A 26558-nucleotide genomic window follows, 5' to 3' on the forward strand; every position below is an offset into this window, starting at 1 on the left:
TGCGCCATGTAATGAACAATCTAAAGCTGAATCTGATGATGATGAAACAATAATTAATGAATATGATAATTCCAGAGCATGTTTGAGGAATGTTGAGATTCAAGATGATGATGATAGTAAGCCTAGTTGTGTAAGCCTAGCTGCTACTGAGAAAAATGAAAATTTTCTTTATCCAGACCCAGCAATGTGGACTGTTATTAATAATGAAATGGTGGAATATTTTATATGTAATCCCCCTCCTCAAAATACCGATTTGCTATCGGAGACTGAAAGAGTTTTTGGAGGTGTGAAGAGAAGTCTCACTATTTCTCAATTTTATCATACCAAAAGAAATGGTGAAAAACTTTTAAGGAAATGGTTGGTTTTGTCAGCTTCATCGAAAATGTTATTTTGTTGGGTGTGCAAATTGCTACATGCCAATAGCAACAGCTCATGTAAAGGTCAGCTAATTGAAGGATTTTGGGACTGGAAGCATGCTGCTACCAGATTAAAAGAGCATGAAAACTCTTCTTCACATAAGCAAGCCATGATGGATCTGTCACTCCGGGCAAATGTCTCACAAAGAGTTGATTCATCTTTGGTACAGCAATATGAAGAGGAGACGAAGTATTGGATGTCTGTGCTTAAACGAGTTGTTGCTGTTGTGAAATTTTTGGCTATACGGGGTCTACCTTTTTTTGGTGATAATGAAACTGTTGGATCTAGGCACAATGGAAATTTTTTAGGCTGTTTAGAAGTGATAGCCAAATTTGATCCATTTCTTTCAAAACATTTGGAGAGATATGGGAATCCTGGCAAAGGAAATGTAAGCTATTTGTCCTCAACATGTATCGATCAGTTTATTCATATAATGGCTAAACAAGTGGAAAAACAAATCATTGATGAAATTCTGCTTGCCAAATACTACTCAATTATTATTGATTCTACCCCAGATATTACTCATCTTGATCAGTTGTGTTTTGTGATTCGATATGTTGTCGAAGCTGAACCTGTGGAAAGATTTCTGAAATTTGTTCCAATGTACAGCCATAAATCAGAAACCCTAGCAGAAATTGTTTTAACAACTCTAAAAGATGCTGGAATCAATGTATTAAATTGTCGTGGCCAAAGCTATGACAATGCATCAAATATGGCCGGCAAATATTCTGGGTTACAAGCCCGAATAAAAAGCATAAATCCTTCCGCTGATTTTGTTCCTTGTGCAGCTCATTCTCTTAACTTGGTTGGTGTTAATGCTGTTGAGTCATGCAGTGGTGCAATGCAGTTTTTTTGTCTTGTGCAACAAATATATACTTTCTTTTCTTCATCAACACACAGGTGGCAGATACTAAATGAAGAACTGAAAAAACGTGGCGATTTTTCAACATTGAAGAACCGCAGTAGTACTAGGTGGTGTGCTGATGCTCATGCCGTTAAATCATTAAGGAAGAACTATAATGCCATTGTACTTACTCTTAACAGATTAGGTACAGAAGAAAATGAAACTGCATACACAAAATTGGAGGCACAATCCCTTTTGAAAACGTTGAAAAAGTTGGAAACTGTACTGAACATCGTTGTATGGGATACCCTTTTACAAAGGCTTAATCAAACCAGTGTGGAACTTCAAAAATCATCTATGAATTTAACGCGTGTCACACTTTTGTACCAATCTTTAATTGAATTTACTCAATATGTGAGAGACAATTTTGAGGAGTATGAAAAATTAGCAAGAGATATGTGTGAGCCGGATGTTGATTACGATGTAGCAAGAAAAAAATTAAAGCCAAGAAGCAAAGATCCTCATGCAGTACATAGCTGTGAAGTTGACCTGACACCTCGTGAAGCTTATAAATCAAGTATTTATTATGCTGTTTGTGATGCTTTAATTTCACACCTTTCTTTTCGTAAAGAGCCGTATAATAGCACAGCGAAAAAGTTTGCTTGCCTGAGTGAAATGAAGTTGAAATCAAAACTTATGGATAAAGCGATTTCTTTGCAAAAATCCTACCCTCAGGATTTAGATGATTCTTTTCCTGAAGAGCTACAGCAATTTTCTTCACTTGTGGAAGATGGATATAATATTGCAGATATGTTTAAAAAACTGAAATGTTTAGAGCTGGAAGAGACATTTTCCAATGTTGATAGTGCCATAAGAATTTTTTTAACATTGCCAGTAACAAATTGTTCTGGTGAAAGATCCTTTTCTTTGTTAAAGCGTCTAAAGTCTCCCATACGCTCTAGTATTCTGCAGGAAAAACTAAGCTCTTTAGCATTACTCTGCATTGAAGGAGAAGTAACAAAAAAATTGGATTTCAGTAATGTAATTCTTGATTTTGCGAAAATGAAAAGCAGAAAAAAAAGTGAATTACTTCACAGTAAAACATTTTTGTGATGCATTAGCCACGCAACTGGTGATTTTATTGATGTGGTTAGTATTTGTCTCATACTTTATTATTTCTTGATAACTAAAGGGTACACGTGAAACAAAATGGTTTAAATTTTCAGTTTTATGTTCAAAAGTTTTTGATCAGACAAAAAATTCTAAAAATATGCAATTTATATCGTTTTACACCCGAGAAATCTATTTTAGATTAGAGAGGAGGGGGGCCCCCAAAAGTATCCTTGCCCAGGGCCCCGATTTGTCATGATCGGGCCCTGACATCACTCAAGGTACCTGCGGCATAAATACGGATCACTTGAGTGATGCATGGCCCAGGCACATGTAGAGATCACTAAAGTGGCTCTATAGAGGACTGTGGGTGCTTCAGGTGCCCACAAACTAGCGGAAGGTTTTTCTCATTTTTGGCACACAGAGTAAAAGACGCCATTAGGAATATTTAATATTTTTTATAAAGGGTGGTTGACGTAAGCATCACCCCCTTCCCCTCCCTCCATCGATGCTGACTTGAATGACCCCAAAGTAATAATTCATAAAAAAAATAAGAATTTGCGAAAGAAATAATTTCATAGTTAACGAAAACCTACAATTACAAAATTGAGGAATTGAATTTTCTGGATGGTATATTGAAATGAATATTTGAAAAGTGATGTGATTTTGCCTCTTTGGAAATCAAATCTGAGTCCCCTTGCATGCTAGGCAAGTGAGCTAACCAATGCACTAGAGGCACACTCTTTTCAATTCCTTATAACACACATTATTGGCGTGAGGCGTTGAGTGGAGACATTGCAGCCTCCCTTAACTGGGGGGGGGGGGTGTCCAGTCTTCAAGGGTGTCAAAGAAGTACAGCAATTTATTTACAGCAGTACACACCATAACATTCGGTACATTAACATCCAGAAAAATAGATTTCTCAGTATATTTCAAGGCTGAAAAAAAAATCTCTTAATATGAAACACCACCCAGGGCAAAAAATTACTGTAGTTAAGATAGGCTACAATGTCTCCAATCAGCGCTTCATGCTAATAACGCGTTATAAGGAATTCAAAAATGTGTTTCTCGTTTGTAAGGGGACCCAAGTTCGATTCCCGGAGGAGACAATCACTGTTCTTTCAAAATATTCGTTTCGGCATAACATTTAGAAAATTCAATTTCTCAGTATATTGCAGGTTGAAATAACATTGCTTATAGTTACAGAATTATCGAGACAAATTTCAGAATTAATAAAAAAAATAATTTAAAAATTGGTGGGGGAAAAAAAATCAAAAACGAAGTTTAATAATTTGGAGAACCCTGTTTAATAAAGGGAAATGCCACGGCATGACTTGGTGGCCCACATGCTTTATGGCAAGTTTTAATTTAGCCCGCAATACCCGAAAGGTTAGGAGAAGAATCCCACTCTAGATTATTTTACGTATATGTTGAGAAAACACACATGAATCACCAAAAAGACACATGCCAAAAAAAACATCGAAATAGTTTTTAATTTTCTGTTTTAAAAATTTATCAGAGTCACAAACATGAAAACGAAATCACATAGATTTTCTCAAGTATTGCTGTGGGTGTGACGATGGCAATAAATCGATTGATTGCATGAAATTAAAATACATATTAAATAAAGTAAAACTCATACGTACCAAGTGGGCGTAAAATAACATGAAAACAGCCCTCTAACGATAAATATAAATTTGGTATATGTACACAGTTGTGTATATATGTGATTTTGGTTTGTGAAGGGAGAAAAAAAAATTACTGGCAAAAGCCACCAACAAAGGAAATTTCAGCGCTGTGTACTGAATAAAATGTGGTCCTACAATCTATTCCTTATGATACTGTTAGGCATTCTAATATGCTGCAGAACAGATGATTTGATAGCGTTCTCCAGGATGATGCACCTTACAACCAGGGCTGTCTAAACAGTAGGACTCAGACATCATGGGCTGGTCCCGCCCAGCTGGAAGTATTACTGGAAGTAAGTTAGGGAGGAAGATGTTATTGGGTATAATTTATTGCTATTATCATAGAGTCATGGAATGGCAACTGGAGCATTCGAATGTCAGCTCTGTTGTTATTGCCCGCGTGTTAATATGGCAGTGCAATAAACGACGGTTTTCCAGGTACAGTGTAAGAATGATTTAATTTGACCTCAGAGAGTCTGCATGTACTTACATCACAATTTTTTCTTTTTCATGCACGAAAAACGACGCTGTCTATGTCTTGTCAGTTATGTCGTGGTGAGGAATGAATTGGCTGCAAATCATATTCCCGCCAAGGCAGCAACCCTGGAAGATTTCTTTTTGCCCCCATTTCTCTCCACCTTCTTTTATTCATACCGAGCACAACTCCAGTCTATTGCCATGGCCAATTTACGGCTGGTTAAATTGCGCCAGAAGTGTGAGTATGTGTGCCGAACAACCTGAGTGTGTATATAGTGTTGCGTGTGTGAATTTTTAGTGGTGCCATCTATATTACAAATTCTGAGTGAAGTGGGATGTTTGAATATTTGTAGCATTTGTAATGGGGAGATCAGCTCACATTCGTGCCTCGAAGTTCAGAAAACCAACTTCAGCCAACCACCACTGTAGCAGCAGTGGGGTTTGAAATCACAATGTGAGTCCGTCACTGTGACCACTTTTCTCTCTTTCTTTGCATGACATCATCATCTTCCATCTTTCCATGGACAGACAAAATTTATTATGCAGCAATGGACCATGCCAGAATTTCTCTAGTTGGCGACTTGAGGCAATTTCCTCCCCCCTCCCTCAGAAATCTAATCTGAATGTTTTAAATGTGCACATGGCATTGAAGTTTGATGCATTACTAGGTTCAGGGCTCTGAACACCTGAATGTAATTTCACGCCCACTAGGTATTCCTGTCACTGAATAAAATACTAGTCAGAACAATCATTGTAAAATCCAGGTTGCATTTAAAACAGTAAAAGAGACATAAATCAACAAGATTCGGACATGTCTGTTGCCAACAGAAACGAAAGTACATTAAAATCAAGTAAAAATAATAACAAAACAGAGAACAGGAAACGATAAATTTGTGGAATGCATTGAATTTCACCGCACACACATCAATGTAAATCGCTAACTATTGATTTCCTCACCTTTCATCACCACTGCACAGGCGACTCAGAAGATTTCGCCACAAATGATGAATAAAAGGATTGAGCATACAAAAATACAAACGAGGACATTAAAAAAAATTCATCCTCAAGACGCAAATGCATTGTATACTGCTTGCTGGTTATTCACAGAGAAGTGAACAAATATTAATACAGGCATGTATATTTGTATTTAGGCAATACTGTGCAAACAGATGCGTGAATGCTCGGTATACAGGGTGAGTTGCAAATAATCTGCAGAATGAAAATGGCTGATAAACACAAGCCCAAAGAGAACACAAAACACCATAACAACCCTGTCCTATCTCTAAGCTGTTTTTCGAGTTATGGCGGATAATGGATTATGAAAGTAAAATGCATCAAGTCTGAAAAAACACAAATTTGTAAAGTTTTTAAAAGACCTACAAGCAAAATAAGATGATATTTGGATAGAGCAGGAAAAATCCTATAAGATTTCATGATTTCCATCAGAATAACTGGATTCAATGGCGAGCTACACGCACTGAAAGATTAAGAAAATGCAAAATCAAATGTTGCCAAAATTTTTAATCGCCAATTTCGCAAACACCCTTCTAGCTACAATCAGTTTAAGCTACCAAAAACTTGCCTATTGCACCAGCTTTTGAAAGAGCCTACAATGAATCATATCGGTGTTTTGGTTCAAGCGAAATTTAGCATTTGTTTGCATTGCTTCACTGAAATCTGCATTCGTTGATGTAGACATTACAGTAGATTTTGGCGACAATTCGATTTTGCACTTTGCCAATCTCTCAGTGTTGTAGTTCATCATTAAATGCATACATCCTGATGGAGGTGGTGTCAACTTGTAAGATTTTTTCTGCAAAATCAAATTGTTGTCAATTCCAAATTTTCATCAAATATCTACTTTGAGAATGCCGATTTCAGTGATGTAAACAAAAGGTTAAATTCTTCCTGAACCAGAACACTGATGTGGTTTATTGTAGGCTATTTTGAAATCTGGTGCAATGGACAAGTTTTTTGGTAAATTTGCTCGATTATAGCTGGAAGGGTGTCTGCGGAATTGATGATTAAAAATTTGGCAGAAATTAGATTTTGAACTTTGCAAATCTTTCAGCACTTGCAGCTCACCATCAAATACAGATTTTCAATGAAATTGGTATCACCTTATATAGTGTTTTTTTCTGTTCTTTCCAAATATGTGCTTGGTTTGCATGTAGGTCTTTTTCAAAAACTTGACAACTCTGCCTTTTACTTACACGTTTTCTGTCCATTTTCCATCATGACTCGAAAATGGTTTAGAGATAGGAAAGGGCTGTCATCATGGGCCCAGGCCAAGTAGTTTTTCTGAGGCCCCATACCTGTAAAATTCTAGAAAATTTTTACCAGATCTCATTTTTGTGAGGCCCTTTTTCTCGAGACCCCTGGGCTGTGCCCGAGTGGGCCTGTACATTAAGACAGCATTGGGCTGCTATGGTGTTTTGTGTTCTACTTAGGCTCATCTACCACCCGTTTTTGTTTGGCAGATTATTTGCAGTTCACCCTGTATACTGTACTTACATCCTTGGAGAGTTAGGAAATGGCCAATTCGTGTAACCCATGGATTTTTGGTTGGTACAAATGGGGGGATACAGTAAAAATCCTCAACTTTTACAAGACAGATACATACAAGGTGTGAATTATTATGAAATATTGCGCAAGCTGCATGTTATGGATTATTTTTATCCCTAGTTTTTTGGAGAACAGCATCAGGTGTGCAGTAACTATATAGTAACCACAGATTGACTTACAGCACATCCAACATGCCATGTCCTTCTTCCTAATTCTGTGTATAAATCGATGATTTTCATAATTTCTGCCATAGTATATTAATTGCTTAAATCCCAAAGAATTTAGGTGCACACACGCACATTTGGACAGGATTGCAAATTCAAATCGGTGGATACAATACTGGGTGATTTTATTAAACTGACACCTACTCAGACTAGTGTAGTGCTCATTCTGGTGGACGTATTTCATTGTAACTTTGTATATACGTGCCCCCCCCCCCTCCCAACAGCCTCAAAGGTGGAGTCGGCTGATCTAATATACAGGGTATTTCAAAAAGAATAATTTGATTTTAAAAAATCATAACTATTCGGTTTTTAATCCGTTTTGATCAAATAATGCATAGGTAGAAAGAGGGAAATTTCGAGTTTCATGCAGTTGCTGACAGGTAGCGCTCTTCCTTTGGCTGCCACTTCAGTGTCTGTCAAGATGGTGACTGCACAACAGAAATCGTTTTGTGTTCTAAATCGGATTCAAGGAGTGCGAGTCCATAACAACTGTTCATCGTGATTTTCGTCAAAAATAACCTGGTGTTGAACTTCCTATCGCTCAGAGCATTAGGCGATAGTATAAATAATTCCAAGACACAGGTTGTCTGAGCAAAGGGAAATCCCCTGGCCATCCCAGCATGTCTAACGAAAATGTGGAGGCATCCGTCAGAGTTTCGCACATAGTTCACAGAAATTCTCTCGTAATGGATGCTGTATCGATATATGTTGTGTATCCCAAAGTGGACATATTGAGCACCTTTGTTTGTAAATTAAACTTATTATTAGCTATGCTATATAAAATTAATCTTAAGTGTCTATGCTCAATATTTTTCATAATATACACATTTCAAATCAGGTGATTCTTTTTGAAACACCCTGTAGAATCCCTCCATAGCCAGAAGTCACAGGGATTCGAGTCCGGAGAATGAGGAGGCAAGTATTCAGAAAAATTCTTGAAATTACTCGAGCATCTCCAAAGTGGGCAAAAAACAGTTCCTTCACTAGTCAGTCGATATAGGGGTGTTGCACGTTCTTGCATGAAGAGAGTAGTCTCTGAATATTCCTTAAGGCAGGAATGATTTGGTGCTGCAGAAATTCTCAATAACAGGCCCAGCAAAACTAAGTTGAAAGGTAAAAAAAAAAGCTTTGTTGAAAAAAAACGTGTTTTTCAAAAAGGCAAAAATAAGCCCAGCATGGGCACAGTTTTTTTTGCTCAAGCTCCCTCTAAACAGATGCCTGTGACGGAACATCTTTAAGGGCCTGGAGGAGAACACTCCTCACGAATTACATTCGAATATGTGAATATGCACATTGAACAAATGCTGCTATCAAATGAAGTTTTGTTTAAAATTTTCTCCACATTCTTCAATCACCAATTTTTCAACTGGTTGTCAAAAACTTAACTATTTTTTTTAATTGCAATTTTCTTTTCCCCCATGGGTCTGAAAACGTATATACCAAGTTTCAACAAAATGGTCCATCAGAATGGATGCTGCAGTATAGTGTCAGTTTAATTATAGCCACCCTGTACTTACCAATCTGTATGTAGAAAGTTCATGTGAGCATCCAATTAACAACCATTCATTAGATGAGCCAATAGAGTGATAGGTACTTTGGTATAGATTCTTCTAGACTATTGAGCCATGGTCCAATCGAGGACGTAACTGTGCATTTCGTTACAGGCATTTATGCAGCAGACATCGTCATTGGATATCACAAACCTGAATAAGAATATTTCATTTTGATCGGAATGCTTGAAGTTTTTTGCTTCGAGGCAGGGCAAAAGTTTCACTATGGACACTGGCTCTTTTAAACGTACCGTATATATTGAACGCACTTGAACTATGAGGCAATAAAAGTCCACAAGCATTCAATTAGTTCTAACAAAGGGTTGAGATCTTTTTGTTACTGCTGCTTGCTGAAGATGTTCACCGCAGCTGCATTCAACAAACTGTCAGGTTCCGTTTTCAATTTTTAGAATATTAACCTAAAAGCCCATGAGAATCGTCAAGTTGTGTGTAATTTGTTCGATCCTATCCAAATTTGTACAGGAGCTGTCGCTGTTCAATTAAAAGAGATGAGCTGCCTATCACCAGAAAGGGTAATATTACCCTCAAAGAACTTGTAAAGTCTTCAGTAATGTTAATAGTAGTTCTCCAAGAAGAAAGACTAGTAAAATTTTGATTTGAATAAATCGGGATAAGGATTCCAGTCTTCTGTGGAAAATTTGAAATAGTGTGTTTCCTGCTCATCAAGCCACTGCAGTTCAATGCAATTCACTTTTCACGAAAAAAACACTGTATAATGCTTGCTTTTATAGATATTTTCACTATATAATCACAGAGTTCACCCCGAAAAATTCAGTAACAATTGAAAACTAAAAAATTTCAGAATTAACGACAAAAATTGTCGTTCTAAATACGATTATAACTGTTGATTGGAATCATCAGAGGGAAAAAAATGCAGAATTATACATAAATGAATTCACAAACACGAAGAGGCCGTTACTATGTTGCACACATAGTAGATAAACACTACTGAATATTTCAAGCGAGATGCGAAACGAACCTCAAAAGTGAGATCCACGTTGATTGAAACACATTTTGTTTTTTTCCCAAGAAACAACACCGTTGTGAGTATCGATGTAATTCGAGAAATGATGACATTGGCACTTTCTTTACTTCCTCGAAATTATGCATATGAAAGCATGCACAAGCAAATAATGAGTGACAGCTAACTTGAATGAGAAAATTACTTGTTGATTTGCATAAGTGAAACTCCCGAAACAAAAGGTGTTTCTCCTCTCGACCATGTATCTTATACATGTAATCATGTTTCAAAAATTTTTGAAATTTCATCGAATAATTGTTTCGTATTCAGGAAGAAAAACTAATGTTCATGATTAACAAAAATCAAGGAACCTACTATCAACTCGAGGCTTCTAATCTACATCCTCTGATACAGATGTGGTTCCAGTTCCCCTAAAAAGTGATAAAGTGTTTTGAATTTTTTTTAAACAACGATGTAGACAATAACATACAGTGAGTGCACTGCAAAAGTTTAGACCAGTGGTTCTCAAAGTGTCAGCCACCAGCTATTGTCAGGAGCACCGTGATTAGCTGTCTTTATTATTGTATGCTTATTTAATATCATGAGGCAGTTCCTTGTTAGACTGTTCTCGGAAGCCGTGGAAGACAATAATTTGAAAAACACTGGTTTAGACACTGATGAAATTTAAAAAAATCAGACATTGAATGATACGAATTATCAAATATAGTAGAACCTTGTTAGAAGTCTTCACTCTAACAGACTAATAGGGGCTGAAAGTTGTCTGCTATAATTAAAGTCTGATTTATAACAAATATTTCTTATAGGGTGTGATGCGCCAGGGTGTATATCTATGAAAGTGCAGCAGTTAGCTGTAAAAAAGTGTTTATTATATATCAAATAAAAAACAGCCTTCAACATAGGGTGAATTGAAAAAGCGTGTACGTACACACTATATTAATCTTAATTTTTCTGGCTGGCGAGCTTTATGAGTCATACAGCGCATCCATGTTATGCAAAACAATGATCGCTGTTTAATCAGTTGCTTGGAAATGCAATGTATTAAAGGAATTAATACTTGAAACGAGTTTTAAATCTGTCTCGGATTAAAATTTCAAAATTTTTATAATTCTTTTAGCTGTCCGTTATAAACAAAGTAGTCTGTTATAGTGGGATTCATTATAGAGAAATTCTACTGAACATAATTTTTTGTACATTTGAATATGAAAAATTTTTCAATTATGTAAATTCACCACAGATGTCATCACTGCTGCTCAGTATTGATAGTATCAGTTATTTAAAATACCACGAGCTCAGGGATCAGTTCTGAAGAAGTAAGCAGAAATGGAAGTATGTCTTACATGTTAAAATAGTCTATCCAAAGGCAGTGGCGTTATTTGCAGGAGGGGCTTAGCAAGCTATAGCCTGTGGTGGCAAAATTTTGGGGAATAAGTCTCCAAGAAAATTAGTAGGATGGAAGGGCAATAAAATTGGTATAGTGCCCCCCCCCCCTAACCATGAATCCACCTTTGCCCAGAAAAAGAGAGACTAGGCCACTGAGTGACCTATAGAGTTTGCAAGTATAGGAGGGAACAAAACAGTGTGCAAGTATGTGAATAACCAAAAGAGTAACCTAGAGAGTGAGATACAAGGCCAGAGCAATCAAAAGAGTGACCACAAGTGTTTGCAAGCAAGAGGGTGAACAGAAGAATGTGCAAGCATGTGAAAGACCAAAATAGTGTACAATCACGTGAATGATCTAAAGAGTGTGCAAACATGTGAATGTCCTCGAGAGTGTGCAAGCATATAAGCACATGAATGACCAAAAAAGATGCCTAGAGAGCAAGGAACTAGGTTAGTGAGCAAACAAAAGAGTATCCAATAGCGTGTGCAAGCATATGTGTAACCAAAAGAATGACCCAGAGTTTGTGCAAGCATTTGAATAAACAAAAGAGTGACCTAGAAAGCGTGGAACCAGGTCAGCGAGCAACAAATAAAAGTGAACTACAGTATGTGTAAGCATGTGATTGTTGAATAATCAAAAATGGTGGCTTAGGGCATGCGGAAGTATGCGAGCGACCAAAACTGAAACCCACAGACTAAGCATGGGATTGACCAAAAAGAGTACACACACATGTGATTGACCAAAAGAGTGACTTGGAGACACAGACGTATTCACAGGGGTGGGTGAGGGGCAAAGACGAGTGGGACGGGGTGACGAGTTAATAACATTTATGCAAAGGATAACCACTGAAAATTAAAAGAGCATCTGCATTTTCAGTGTCAATGGGTTTGATTCGTATACAAGAAACAAGTGCAATAGCATTTCAAAATATTCTGAAAAAAAAACTCAAACTTTGAAGCTTGAGTACAAAGACTACGGTGGGCTCGCAAGTATGGACCAAATGGTATTCGGTCATTTTCAGCAATGAGAAGCCATGGAACCTAGATGTTATGTACTATCTGCACGATTTCCATAAGCAACCACCACAGACTGATTTTAGCCACACATGAGGTGATGGTTCACTGCTATTTTGGATTGTATTCCGCTATTATGGGTGGGCTGGTATTAATAGGGTTTCTCAGAAATTTTGGAATGACCCAATACATGAATGAGAGTTATGGTCAATTCTCAAGATTTTGAACAAGGAAAGTACTAACAAAGTATAATTTAGAAAAGCAACTTGTAGGAATGTTTTATAAAAAATGTAAAATTTGACAGCACTTATTAGGAATCACCTTTTTATACAAGAAACACTTCTAACTTCCTGTTTCAATGTTTATTTAGACGATAAAGAGAGAAATTCAACATCAAAAACTCACCCCTATCCCTTGTTTCCATTCTGTTCCATAAATATTATCTTCACTCATACCAACACGCTGACAGACCACTCCAGACAAGGTTCCTGCTGGTGTTTCGAATGATTCCATCACAGCCCATATCTACACGTAAAAAAAAATCATGATCATAAAGCAGTAAAGAATAATGAACAGTAGTTTATTGATATGTAACAAGTAAGATGACCAAGAGAGGAGGCAAGAGACATTTTTGTAAAGCAATTTCTGATGAAGAGGCAGTGGCGAATTTAATATGCCACAATTTTTTTGCTAAAACAAGCATACACTGTTGCTGATTCGAGAAGTGTATGTTATAAGTGAGGTGTCTTGAAATAGCTCTAGTAGCAATAGTATATATGAATAAAATTCATTATTGAGAGATTGCCACAGAAAAAATAAGCTCATGCGGCACGTAATTGAAATGTAATATTACATGAATGTAGTTTTTGATTGATATCAAATTTTTTTTTTAAACTTATTAGAAAACATAATTTACAAAAACATGCATATTTTTGGAAATTTTAATGATTTTTTAAGTTTATGGAGCTAATGGATTCATTTGAAAAGACAGTCTTGTATACAACTTACTCAGAAGAGAAAAAAAAACAGCTGATGTTCACAAATTTTACATGTCACCAGTCAGTACTTTTTAATTGACATTGATGACTTAGAAACTGGCGTTTCTTTATCACTGACATTTACAAGGTGATCAAAAAGTAGCAAAAAGTAAAAATTCATCAATTCGAAAAGCATAGGCGATGCTGGTTCCACAGAAAGACATTAATTTTACAGAAGACACATTTTAATAACAAAAATTTTCATTGTCAGAATAGTTACATTTTTTGTCAACAGGTGAGAAAGACTAAAGCTATATAAATGTTTTTATCACCATCCATTAGTAACAAATGTAACTATTTTGGCATATATAACATCACATCATTGAAGAAATTCACGTTTTTTTGTGAAAAAACAGTAAAGTGAATAAGCCAAAATTCTGGGATTACAAAACTGTATATTATACTTTTGGGGTACGTTATAGTTGTACTCGACTGTATATGTTACAGTAAATGTGATAAATGCAGTTATTATAACGCATGATAACCTGCTATTGTTTACAATTGCCAAGCATTTTGGATAAATTTCCCTAAATTTATCACTTTTACCAGCGATAATTCATTGCACCCAAGCATTGTTGGTAAATTTGATAAATTTTCCTAAATTAATCACTTTTATTGGTGATTATGTATAATAGCCAAGCGTTGCATCATTGGTCATGTTAAATCATATTATATGATATACTATGCATGATAATTCATGCATGTGTATTATATCATCATATCGGGTATGATCGTAAAATTTGTTATCGTTAGAGTCTGATTATATTAATCAACACATATATTAGACTCATTTGAATTTTTTTCATACTTATCAAATTCAGCAACCATACTAAGGTTTTATGCATAATTTCGGGTAAAAGTGATAATGTGTTTTCAGTATTTATCAAATTTACCAACAATGCTTGGATGTTATGTATATTTGCTGCTGAAAAAAGGTAAATTTATCAAACTTACCAAGATCGTTAAGTATGAATAATAACCATATTATCTTATTTCCTGTAACTGATTTATCTCATTTCCTGTAACATATATACATAATGAAAAACTGCCTACTTTCTGAAGCAGTTTTAAGGTACCAGTAAATTTGGTAGAAGTAGTATTTTGAGTTCAGTAATTAATGGCTTTAATCTACTTTTGGTCTTGCGTTGAAAACCTCGACTAAAAACATTATCAACGTTTGATATAGTGCGGGCAACAAGCCACTAAGTTATACTAAAGATGTTATCAAATATCTCAGTGGGTCATGCATTGAAGACCTCTCATCTACTATATCAAAGGTTTTCACAGTCTTGTAGATATTATGATGGCAGAAGCCTGAACTAGAGGGGAGGGCGAAGGAGGCAACTGCACCTGGACAGCAAATTTTACGGAGCAAAAGCCACGGCTGTAAAATTATCAAATTTTACAGTGAAAGAGGCATCAAAATCATGACTGTCCCTCCTTCCCCTCCATGTCAAAAATCATAGTTACCTCCCTGAATATTGGTTCTGAATGTCAAAGTAAGAGATGAGAAGGATGAATTCCACAGGAATCCGAAAAAATTATATAAACACTTTACGATGAGGCTTGAAAATACATGTTTAGATGAATTTTACTCACTTCATCATCAGGCCCGACTGAAACCTGTTTAACATTTTCAGAAATCAGTTTCCAGTGAGTACCTTCTTTAAATATTTCGACAATTTCTTGCCGTCCCCACAACTTGTTGTTTTCATCCACAGCAAGTACTGCAAGTTTGCCAGCAGATATCTGCCTGAGGTGATGACCGACCTGCGGTGGCTCAACGTGGCACCAGAAAAGACCTGCAGTCAATAAAAATCATCAGTATGCTGAAAGGAACTATGAAAATGTTGTTTCAATTGATGCATCTTCGATGCAAGTAATTGATAAGATTTTTGCAGCCGCTGTCAATCAGAAGATAAGTTTTTGGAAGGCTATAATTGGTAGGAAAAAGCGATGAAGCTCAATAGGATAAATATGGATCCCAGCTCTGAATTACATCATACCACTCTCAGTTCTGAACATGGTTCATCAACAGAATCACCAATTGGATTGTTCAGAGCTTCTTGTCCAATCACATCCTTCCACATGTGATGTTGCTTCGCATGGAACATAATTAGTCATTCACTACAACTAAACCTAAAGCCAGGGGTGACTTGGGCTGCAGTTATAGTGGAGCAAACAAGTAAGCGTTACGAGAATTGGGACCAGGAAGAAAAAAATGTATAGGGGTGGAGGAAGAGACACCTTCGCATAGCAAAAGAGGACGAGGACAGAGAAAATCGCCAAAGGGGTTCTGAAATGTAAGGGTGTGATGATGATGATGATCCCTCCGCAGAAGAGGGAAAGAAAAAGGGGGAAACAGACTAATCACAGCAGATAGCAAAAATCAGCAGATCGAGGTGGATTGTTCAAGTCGCGCACCTCATTGAGTGGCCTTTTCTTTCTCTCGCTGCTTGAGTGTGCGAGGTGGAGAACAAAACAATACAATTGATTTCATTGCTAGTCTCTATTATGCACTCCGTACCTCATGGTTGCCTCATTATGTGTTTGGTCTTAAGCAAGGATGCAAGAGGGGTGGTGCAAAGATCCCAGCCTAGGTGCCCTGCTCCACGCTGTGGGGGTCATGTCCTTTCTCATATGGAAACCAATATTATTCCCAAGAGGTCAGTCCACTACTTCAAGGGAATATTGCAGGTGTTGAAAGGTCCCAACAAACAAAGAAAAAGTTGTTCTTTTTTTGTTCATCCAGCTAAATTGCTCCCCCCCCCCACCCATAATAATGATATCCCTCCTCTTCCCCAATTTACACATTGACAGACGTCTTTCTTGTTTTTGTTTACCCATCCCCCACCCCAGCAAAAAAAAAAAAGCTTGGAGAAAGAAGAAAAAAATACTGAATGCTCCGGAAAAATAGTGTGATTCAGAAAAAAAACCAAAAAAAAATTTAGGACGTAAAAAATCTGTGACCTTCGCCCAAATCTTATGACTTTCCCGTGACCTTTTCTCATTCCGTGACTTTTCCGTGATGGTAGACACCATGTGTTCTTTCCCAACTTTCCCCCAATTTTTCAATTCTAATATCCCTGGGAGTATTGTACTAGGTGGAGTTGTTGGTCTCAGGAGAAACATGACAACAACTTTGTAATTGGGGTTTTGATGACAGAGTGCGTGCATAAAAATTAGTTTTTTGAAATTTTAACCCTTTAACTGCCACGGGTGTACATATATATGCCTTACAGAGTCTATGCATTAACTGCCACGGGTGTATTTATACATTTTTACAGCACATGAGCAAGAAAGGGCGGCACTGGGGACGGTGCCGTCTTAACACATGGCCCCCCCCCCCGGGCGCCTCACGGGAAGAAGGGCCTCACAAAAATGATATCCAGTTGAAATTTTCCGGGATACACCAGGTAGGGCCCCAAAAAAACCACTTGGCCCGGGAGCCCATGATACCCTTAAGACAGTTCTGACTGGGGAGCGGATTACGTAAGATTTTGTCGGCGGTTTAATAACTACACAACCCCTTGCAATATGAATGACGTATCTGAGTTCTACACATTATTTGAATAATTTTTCTAATCGGAAGTATGCCTCTAGGATCAACAGTTCCCCGGTAAAATGTGGCAAGGGAAATTAAGGAGAATCGCCCTACATACATGCACAATGTCAATTTATTTAATAAAGTGCAGGTGTGTGTGTGTGTGTGTTTGGAATACTCGAAAGCTTTTCTGTCAGTGAGTGAGAACACGATTGTGTATTTCTGGGAACTGTTATTTAGTTTCATCCATCATGCAAAATTTGCACTTTTTTTAAAGAAATGTTATCAAAACATACCATTCAATTCTAAGCTGCTTATTCCATGCCTCAGTTGTGCTGAGCCATCTTTCACTATGCCCCAAATAGCACCATTGACACCAACAGAGATTGAGCAAAAGGACTTTTCTGTGGGAACGTGTACCCAAGTCTCGCCCTTGAACCAAATGTATGAAAAATATTAGGCATTCAATATTTCATTATTTATACATCATTCTAGTAGAGCCTCTGGGCTGGATCGCCAGGTTGACTTTCATGTAAAGAAGATATTAAAGTAACTTCAGAATTTAGTTGTACGAATAAATGCATTATAATTGAAGAATGTTCACCCTTTTCAATTTTTAATCAAAATAAAGAAAATTTTACCTCCGGACATTCCTTGCACACTCCCACCCGTCGAAGAACATCTCCATTGGTAGCTACAGCCCACACAGATATGTATCCGCTTCTAGAGACATCTACTTGAAAAGACACGTCTAAGAGCTGAGTCGAACCAAGTTGCTTCCATGGACCACTAGTCAATAAACGGCACTTCCTAAAATGATATCAAAAGATATTGAAGAATGTTGCGACCTTACACACCAGGAAAAATAAATAGAAGGTGCCTTGCAGTTGATAAATTAAAACCAATTCAGTAACTGAAAGATACTGATTTGTCAATCAAGATGATACATAATTACTAATCACTCTATAGTAGCATGAAATTCCGTTTAAAATCATCTGCAGCCATTTCCTAACTAACGAGCAGAACAGACAGAATGTCTAATGAGCAGAACTATTTTGAGCATTATCCATAATTCAAAATCAAGCTAGGCAATTTTCTGATTTGAGATCATAGATGAGGCGGGTTTGCTTTAAATTCGACCACCTCAAGAACAGCTCTGGATCATGCATGATAAAGTATGTTACGTCAGCTCCAAATGCTTATTCACATCAAAATTTTTAGCCATTTCGATAGCACACAGCCTGCTCTAGTTTTCTTCAAACATATAGGTATGAAAGCGTAAGTAACAAATGTGTCTTGGTTGAAACATGGACAAAACTATAGTATTCTGACTTTGAGGAAATTTGCATTTTTAGCAAAAATTATTTAATACATTTTTTACAGCTAAATCAAGAAGAGAAAAAAAAATGCAATAAGTATAGTACCTGACCCATCTCCTTCTTCTCACATAGTCGATGAAGCTTTTATACGCATGGTATGAACGTGGAAAATCAGCAGCATATTGCCAGCCAGCATTATCAACACCACCAGGTGTTTTGTAATCAATACACCAGTCAGATATCTAAAATAAGATGATTTATAACTTTGAATTTTCTCAGACTTGTGTTAAGAATATGATTTATTTCTGAAGAAAGAAATTAGAATTTTTTTTTTCCCTGAAAAATCATATCTCTGATTGTAACCGATTTGAGACACCTAACACTACTATAATTCATTGTCTATAACCAGAAAAAGGTTTTTGTTTTTTAAACTCTGCCGGCAATCAGAAGATGTAGCCAATACAAAATATTCCAAAACTCTGTGAAAACTTTCAGTCCAAAAATGTGTTTTAATTTTACTTATCATTTGTAAACCTCGCCCCACAAATGGCTTTGAATGAAAAACAGGTTTTCACCTGCCTACCCTAACCTCCGTGCAAAAGAAATGGTTTACACACCAAAAAATGGGGGCTATATATAGAAAGCTTATTTTTATTTCTCTCTATGGGTATTTTATCTCTTACGAGAAGTACAATGGTGCTAAGCATAGGAAGTTCAGGCATTTTCCTTCATCATCGCATTCATGTGCAGTTCAAATATTAAATAATTAAATGATTTAATAGCGGTCTTAATAACAATGCTAATTTATAAAGAAATTTATATCATACCAATAATAAAATACCATAAAAAGGTCAATCTTAATCTAAAATCTGGCAACAAGCATTTTACTTTACTACCAGATAGTCTCCGCTCCCCATTCAATAAAAACATCAGAGCATTTCTGAAGGTTGGACATGCCTCGAGATCCAGCCATCATTTTATTTTTCTTTCGGATGAAGAAGAATCATACCATAATAACTGTCAATGGAGGGATGTAAATCAAATCTTATTCGTCAATAAAAAATGTAAGAATAGATGCTATGATATATTTTTTGCAATGCCGCCTTAACACATGCGCTTACCAGGGCATGGCCCGAGAGCCTCAGAAAAACAAGTAGTTGTTGAATTTTTTGGGAATTTTCCAGGTAGGACCTCAGAAAAATCACTAGAACTTGGGGCCAATGATGCTCTTAAAACAGCCCTGACTCTTTGTCTTGAGCGTCCATTGCGCACCCGTCTTGTCACCTCCATACTTCAAGAGATTTCAATTGATATTCTCTTGGCACAGTCTTTGCGTTCCTGTTGGCTACGGATGTTGACTGTCAGCATGTTGATGCTGTAATAACCTCGCCCAAGCATCACTGACAGCTCTTCTGGGTAATAGTTAATGGTAATGAAGCACCCGAGTGACGCAGGTTATCATCAGGTCCCAGGTTCAAATGGGGGGGGGGGGGGAAAGAATATAGATAACAAGATATTTTTCCTAATGAACTTGAGGCAACCACAGATAGATGGCGCTTTTGTTTCCAACCCAGCTCATTAATGACAGTAAATTGCTGCATAGCGATATGGCTGGAGTTGGTGTTTGGTGAAGTAGTAGTTAATGATCAGCAACACACACTGCAATATTGTCTGCAAAATGATTCAAGTAATTTTAAAAATGGTGGGAATTTTCAATTTTCAACCACTTTGTCAAGCTTTTTTGCAACTTTTGGTTCTTGTATTTGTATTAGGTAATTATTGGTATAGACAATTATCTACATATCAGTAAAAATGTCTAGGGCATAGATTTCTAATTGGTGTTCTGTGGAAGCCAGCGGTTTTGTGAGACCTTTTCTGAAGTTTCACATAATCGAAAACTGTTAAAAGTTTCATTGGGAGGGCAGTAAAAAAACCTATGTTCGAAACAATGGGTTACATGTGGTAACCATCAAGAGTTAAGAGTGAACAAAATCATTGGAAACCCCCATTCTAGAGAACATGCTGAATTTGTTAGAAATTTCCAGCCTAATTCTCAGATTTTGCTACAGGTCACTATCTTACGGATAATTGGCAGAAACCACAGAAATGATAATGTTATGTCAAATTCGTAATCTCTCTAACAGGCAATGCATTCAGTGGGTGAGATATCATAAATTAGGGTATTGTTATTGGACGATTCATTCAAACCTAATATCACTGTGATCTTAAAATTTAAAATTTTTTGGTGAAATTAAAAATTATGTAAGAATAAAAATTTTTATTCACCCACTGCCAGTGACTGGAAGGCAAATACGTATTTTCTTTGGTACACTCGTAGCGACCCGTCTGGTCACTCCACATGTAACGGTCAGTAGGTAGACCCTTGGCACTGAAACCAGTGAGGGGATTCCATCTCTGATTCTCGTAGATGTAGAAACACCTGGTATCAGACATGGGATTCACGGATACATTTGAACCAGATATACCTGATTTAAGAAAATGAGAAACGGATGTATGCTTTCTGAAAACAAAGACATGAAATTTCAGCGCACCAAAAGACCCAGACATAGTAAATAAGTTCTACAAAGATGAATCATTAGTGATTCATATATGAAGACAGTATTCAAAATGAGACAGGCTTCCAAAAAATATAACTACATATATTTACAATGGATTCCATTCAAAAGTCACTGTGTCAGACAGGGCGAAAACTGGGAGACAAAATTTAAAGTGGCAGCAGTTTTAGGTGGGAACAAAGAACACAGTTATAGAATTATCAAATTTTAAAGTTGTGAGGGCGGCAACAATCCCAGTTACGGCCCTGGTGCCAGACATAAGAAAGAGAGAATCCTTCATTTTCAAACTAAATTTTTTCTATATTTTTTCTACTTCTTGTTCAAGAAGTTTTTCACTTAACTCATTTGCATCAGCTTCGTATCAGGTACTCACTTCAAACTCTTCAGCGGTCAACCCACTTCTGACTGTATCGACATTCATGTACAACAAAATTGGTTTTTACATAACAGTAAAATACTGACCTCAGTGGGATTTGCAGAAGAAAAGAGGAAAAACCATAGTATGTGAACTTACATAAATAACTTGAAGCCAATCAATGTAAAACCCTCAAAGCAGTTTTTCTTTACCTTGATAAACAATAATAGATTGTTCTTCAATGGTCACTTTGCATGATGTGTGTACCAATCACAGACTGTTTCATATTTGGTCCAAAACAACCATTGGTACAAGCAAATTATTCCACTTGAAAAATAGCAATCACTGCTTCATAGACTCTTCCATGTATGGTGATAAGAGGCCGTTCAGGTAATACATCAGCAGAGTTTTAATAATTTTTGACCCCCATCCCTAGTTAGCAAAATTTTTTCAGCTATGCTCCCCCCACCACATAATGGGACCCGAGGTGAATGCCGGGGGGGGGGGGTCATAGGGACTTGTGTTTCCCCCTCCCCCCCAAGACAATCAAAAACTTATTTTTGATTCAAAAAAATTAAAATACCAAAAGAAAATACCTCTTTGTTGTTATAGTTAATTTTGTGTTAATTCCAATGCTATTTGAAAGCTAATAACTCCAAATTTCGCTAAGGAATTCATTATGCCCCCCTCCCTAAGCCTTTTGTGCCCCCTCTAAAAATTAAGAGATTGATGTCAAGACAGAGTCATCTTAAGGCATGGGCCAGGCCTGTCATTTAGGGGGGGGGGGGGGGCGTTAAGGGAGAAATCACTTGGTCCAGGGGGCATGATGCTCTTATAAATGACCCTGTATCAAAATGGTTGCTGAAAAACAACCTTTTGAGTAATTTGGGGGAATTCCTTTCCATATAGCTATCGATGCAATTTGATGGAATCGTTGTAGATTTGTCTGGTCTTGACCATAGCGCTAGTTGGGGCCCACACCAAGTGTGATCAAGCTTTTCAGGGGAATAGTATAAATAAAAATACACAAATAAAAGATGCCATTAAGGATATTTCACATTTTAATAAAGGGTGGTTGATGATGTAAGCATCATTCAACCCCCCCACCCACCAATGTCATCAAAAGTCAGAAAATCCAACACCCCCCATCAATGTTGACGTAATACTTGAATAGCCCCTAACAGACAACAAAAATTTGCAAAATATTCCGTTTGTGGATGCAACTCTGTTTATTATAAATGACATCTTAAATGGGACCCACATTCTTTGAACGATTTCAAGAGATCAAAGATTTTGCTTTTACACTATCTTTCTGTTCTGATGGTGATTCAGTTCTCAACGTTTGTTTTTACCTAATGTAGATCATTGATTCATTTGTAGATGTCATCATTTTGGATGTCAATGTAAATGGATAATATAACAAAAAGCAGGCATACTAATTACATATTTCTATAAACTAAAGAGTGAAATGAAACCTTTATATGGTCCACCACCGTATCCACCAGTATAAACCCAGGCAGTACAATTGTAGCCTAAACCCCAGACAACACCAGATGAGTTGGTCTCAACGATTCGTAAATTTCCTCCGCCCAATACATACCAGAACCTATAAGTGAAAAACCACAAACAGAGACTTTGAAAATTCTACTAAGTAACATCAACAAGACAATGTAGTTGTCATGAAATCAGATATTTCGGCAGCTGTTTATTTTTTCTTTCAAGTGGAATGAAAAAAAGAATTATGCACTTTTTTGTAATTTACAAAGAAAAATTTACATCTTTTCAGGTGGTTCTAAGCTTTTATCTCTGTATTGCTTCTGGTGTGATGCACCATTGGACACGCTGTGGATATACACATCACCGCTAGTTGTTGTTGACCAAAGAGAAATTTCAGTTGGCCTGAATGCTATTTTGTTCACATGGAGACAGGAATTATTCAACGTTCCCCACTAGAAAAAATGAAAGGTAGAATTAATAGAAAAATTATGTGGATCAAAAACTGATAATTTACTTTCATTTACTGTAAAATATCCCTGAATTATTCCCCCCCCCCCCATGAAATATTATTTCTTTCATGGTTAGAGAAATTATCATTCAATATATAACGAATGCATCTGACGGCTATAAATTTCAGCACGAAAGAGAGGCGAAGCTCTCTCTTTCTTTCGAAAAAAAAATAAATTTAATGCTAATTATAGCAGCCATATGATCCCAGCACCAATTATCTTGATTTATGTGGTCTGGGTTATGAATAGGGTTTCCAGTTTGAGCTCGAAAGATTCTAGCCATTCAGATTCTGCTTGACGAGTTAACTCTTTTAGTCACTGAATTTATGAAATGGCTATGACACGACAGAATCAGTTTTTTACTCCGCATCACAATGTTTGGGGTTTTGAGGACACAACTTTGTATTTTCTGTAACTGATCAAATATTTTTTTACTCCAGAATAATGTCTAATGGTTGTGGTATTATGAAACTCAAGGAAAAGTAAAATTTGCAAGCACAGATTTTTTTCAAATGTTACTGTTTTACCAGTACTTGAAAGAGAAAGATTTGTGGCTTCTACAGTCAAATATCCCATAATGGTCACCTCCAAACAACAGTAACCTCTGAACAATGGCCACGTTTTCTTGGACCAGAACACATCCTATTGGAATAACATTGTGGTCAACCTCAGAATAAAGATTTCCTAATAACAGCCATGCAAATGAAACTTTTTGACATGAAAATAAAAGAAAAATTATGCATATCATAAGAAAAATAGCCCTCAAGATCTTTTCTAAAGGAGTTTTTCTTCTTTGAACCTTGCGAACATAAAAATAAGTATATGTTCATTCCTTCATCTCTTTCTCTTTCTCAATAGTTTTCAAAACCCTAGTCCGCGGACTCCAAGGGTTTTTACAAGTAGTTGTAATGAGTGCATTAGATGGGTTGTAGGAAAGAACAAAGCAAAAATAAGGATTGAAAAATGGCGTGGCTATGTCATAGCCCAGGGAGTCCTTGGTTTCCATGCTGTTTGACCAAGGGTGCTTGGATAAAAATCAATTGAAAATGCTACTACTACTAAACCACACACTCACCTCGTCCATATTCCTTTGCGTAATGTCTAACAAATTGGTACATGTTGGAATGTGTGTGCATGTGTAGTGAACCTAACTTTAAGTTTGTTTCTGTGTAATGCTTGTTATGTGTAGTGCTGTCTCATCTCCCATCAATTTTTTTAATTACTGATTAGCTCGCATTCACGTCTTCTCGAAGTTAGTAACCAATTGAAAATACTGCACTAGAGAACAAAATAAAATAAATAGCTGATTATATATATCAGAAGGCGATCTCTTAAAAAAAATAATGTCCATGGATACAAGGATTACAGCACAGCACTACACATTTTGTTCATGAGATTTTTACATTTTCCCAGAGCCAGTCACATTTCATATCTAGAACTAGACAAATTGTTGTTTGAATGAAATTAACAATAAAAAAGTGTTGGTCATTTTGCCTGTTGTGGCGTTGTATTTGTATATTTGTAATCACAAGATTTTTATGCAAAGTAAATATCATGTGCTTCAAAACAGTTTTTTTGAATAAGTCATAGTAAGCATTGTTAAAATTTTAAGGGGCATGACAATTTTTAATTTTTTTGGAATACTAAACCTTTTAACAATGGTAACCTCCCAATAATGGCCATATTTTCTAAGTCCTATTAGTGGTCATTGTTGTGGTGATCGGCTGAAGTTGGTTTTCTGTGGTTCCCAACTTCAAGGCGCGAATGTGAGCCGATCTCCCCTTCAAAAAAGTCTAGCCAAAGAGAGCGACAGACCTACAAACAGTACAAATGTAATTCAATCAAAACACATCACTCACTTCACTTCTGAAATATAGATGGCGGCACTGAAAAATCAAACACAATACTACATATGCACTCAGAACTACATACGCACTGTTAAATACACACACACAGTTACACTTCCAGCACAACTCACTAGGTAGTAAATCCTCCATAGATTGAAAGATAGTTTGAAAGAAAGAAATAAGTGGTCATTGTTGGGAGATTTCTCTGTACAAAACTGCAACATCTAAAAAGTCATTGTGTTTCTACAACAAAAATATTTTTCTCTCTAGCCATTTTTCTCAATTAACCAGAAATTTTTATTTTATGTTGCATTTTAAATTAAATTGTATATTTGAAAGCATTTACTAGCTTGGCACACACAATCTCTAACTTATGTTATTAAACCCGATTAATCGGGTCAGTTAATCGATCAACTGTTAATCATAGTTAAAAATTTTAGTTGAATTAATTTACTCGATCAATCAGATTAAAGTTCGATTAAAATTTGAGTAAAAAGTTAGTAATTTGACTTGATTTACTTAATGAAACCAATTAAATGCCCTAAATTATTCAACCAATATATAACATTCTCGATAAGTGGTCATATTTAGAAACATTTGAATCAATACTTGGATAAAATTTTTCGGCACTAGAAAATACAAATCCATTCAACGAAAAATTGTGATTATTTCAGTTTCAAATTGAGTTTGAAGGGAGTTTTAAAAGGCAAGACCAAAATTTATTGTCGGTACTATGGACAGTAGTTGTTCATATTCTTGAAATTGCCAATACCTCTCCTCACAAGCACCATTTCACCATTTGGGAGGAGTTTGAAGGAGAACAAGTAACCGTGTGATCAAAAGCAGTTTCGAAATCAGTGACTAACCTAAAATAATCAATTAAAAAAAACACAAGATCCAAACGAAGAAATTCCAGATTTTAACAAAATATGTTCAGCATATGAGTATTAAATTTCTTCAAATGGCAGCCTTAATTTCTTAGTCTATTCAACTGTTCCCCTAAAAAATATTGCCCCCTGGTGGGCAATGGAATGGCCCAGGGCTGGGGGCGATAGAAGCTGCAAGTATAACATAGGATCCTATGGGTTCACTTGAGTCGAGGAAGGGGGGGGGGGGTGGTGATGGAACAAAAAACTTAGGAAACTATATATATATATATATATATATATATATATATATATATATATATATATATATATATATACGCACACACACATATATATATATATATATATGGTCTATTCCATAGTTTTCCAAACTTTTTTTTGTTCCATCGCCCTCTTCTTCAGAAAATTTTCTATCTCATCGTCCCCCTGGACTATTCCATCGCCCACCAGGGGGCGATATTGCCCACTTTGGGAAACACTGGTCTATTCTTATGCTTGTTTACATCTAGAAAATAAGTGCATTAAATGAATAAATTACATTTTTATAGAATTAATTAATATTTTATAGTTACAAAAAATATTTGATTAAAATTTGATTAATCCAGTGAATATTTTTGATTAACCTGTTAAAAATTTTAATCGATTCCCAGCCCTATTTCAAAGACTTCATTAGGAAACCTTTTTTTATAGGTCACCCCACAAGATCTAAACAGAT

The 26558-nt window shown here is 36.4% G+C and overlaps 2 protein-coding genes across 3 annotated transcripts in view; one reads left to right on the plus strand and one right to left on the minus strand.

The window, feature by feature from the left end:
- The first annotated feature begins 382 nt into the window (after window positions 1-382).
- LOC149070726 (zinc finger MYM-type protein 1-like) lies at window positions 383-4296 on the plus strand. Its single transcript, XM_089248802.1, has 2 exons — window positions 383-2297; window positions 4220-4296. The coding sequence occupies exons 1-2, from the start codon at window positions 383-385 to the stop codon at window positions 4294-4296; spliced, it is 1992 nt and encodes a 663-aa protein (XP_089104928.1).
- The window catches only part of LOC149070727 (tectonin beta-propeller repeat-containing protein 1-like), a 39421-nt gene continuing 16708 nt past the window's right edge, over window positions 3846-26558 (minus strand). Inside the window, exons 13-22 of one of the 2 annotated variants that reach the window (XM_089248317.1) lie at window positions 22880-23052; window positions 22579-22709; window positions 20459-20658; window positions 18278-18414; window positions 17495-17663; window positions 17150-17285; window positions 14909-15111; window positions 12678-12797; window positions 10233-10288; window positions 3846-8426 (exon numbers count right to left, since the gene is read on the minus strand). In XM_089248317.1, the coding sequence (XP_089104443.1) occupies window positions 10235-10288; window positions 12678-12797; window positions 14909-15111; window positions 17150-17285; window positions 17495-17663; window positions 18278-18414; window positions 20459-20658; window positions 22579-22709; window positions 22880-23052 (1323 nt within the window). In that variant the 3' untranslated portion in view covers window positions 3846-8426; window positions 10233-10234. Of the gene's footprint in view, window positions 10289-12677; window positions 12798-14908; window positions 15112-17149; window positions 17286-17494; window positions 17664-18277; window positions 18415-20458; window positions 20659-22578; window positions 22710-22879; window positions 23053-26558 lie in introns of both variants that reach the window. The other variant, XM_089248315.1, reaches the window with a different exon arrangement.

Source organism: Pholcus phalangioides, unplaced genomic scaffold, assembly GCF_987345545.1.
Source record: "Pholcus phalangioides strain wild (caught in Gottingen) unplaced genomic scaffold, Ppha-v1.0 ptg000020l_1, whole genome shotgun sequence".
Lineage (NCBI taxonomy): Eukaryota > Metazoa > Arthropoda > Arachnida > Araneae > Pholcidae > Pholcus > Pholcus phalangioides.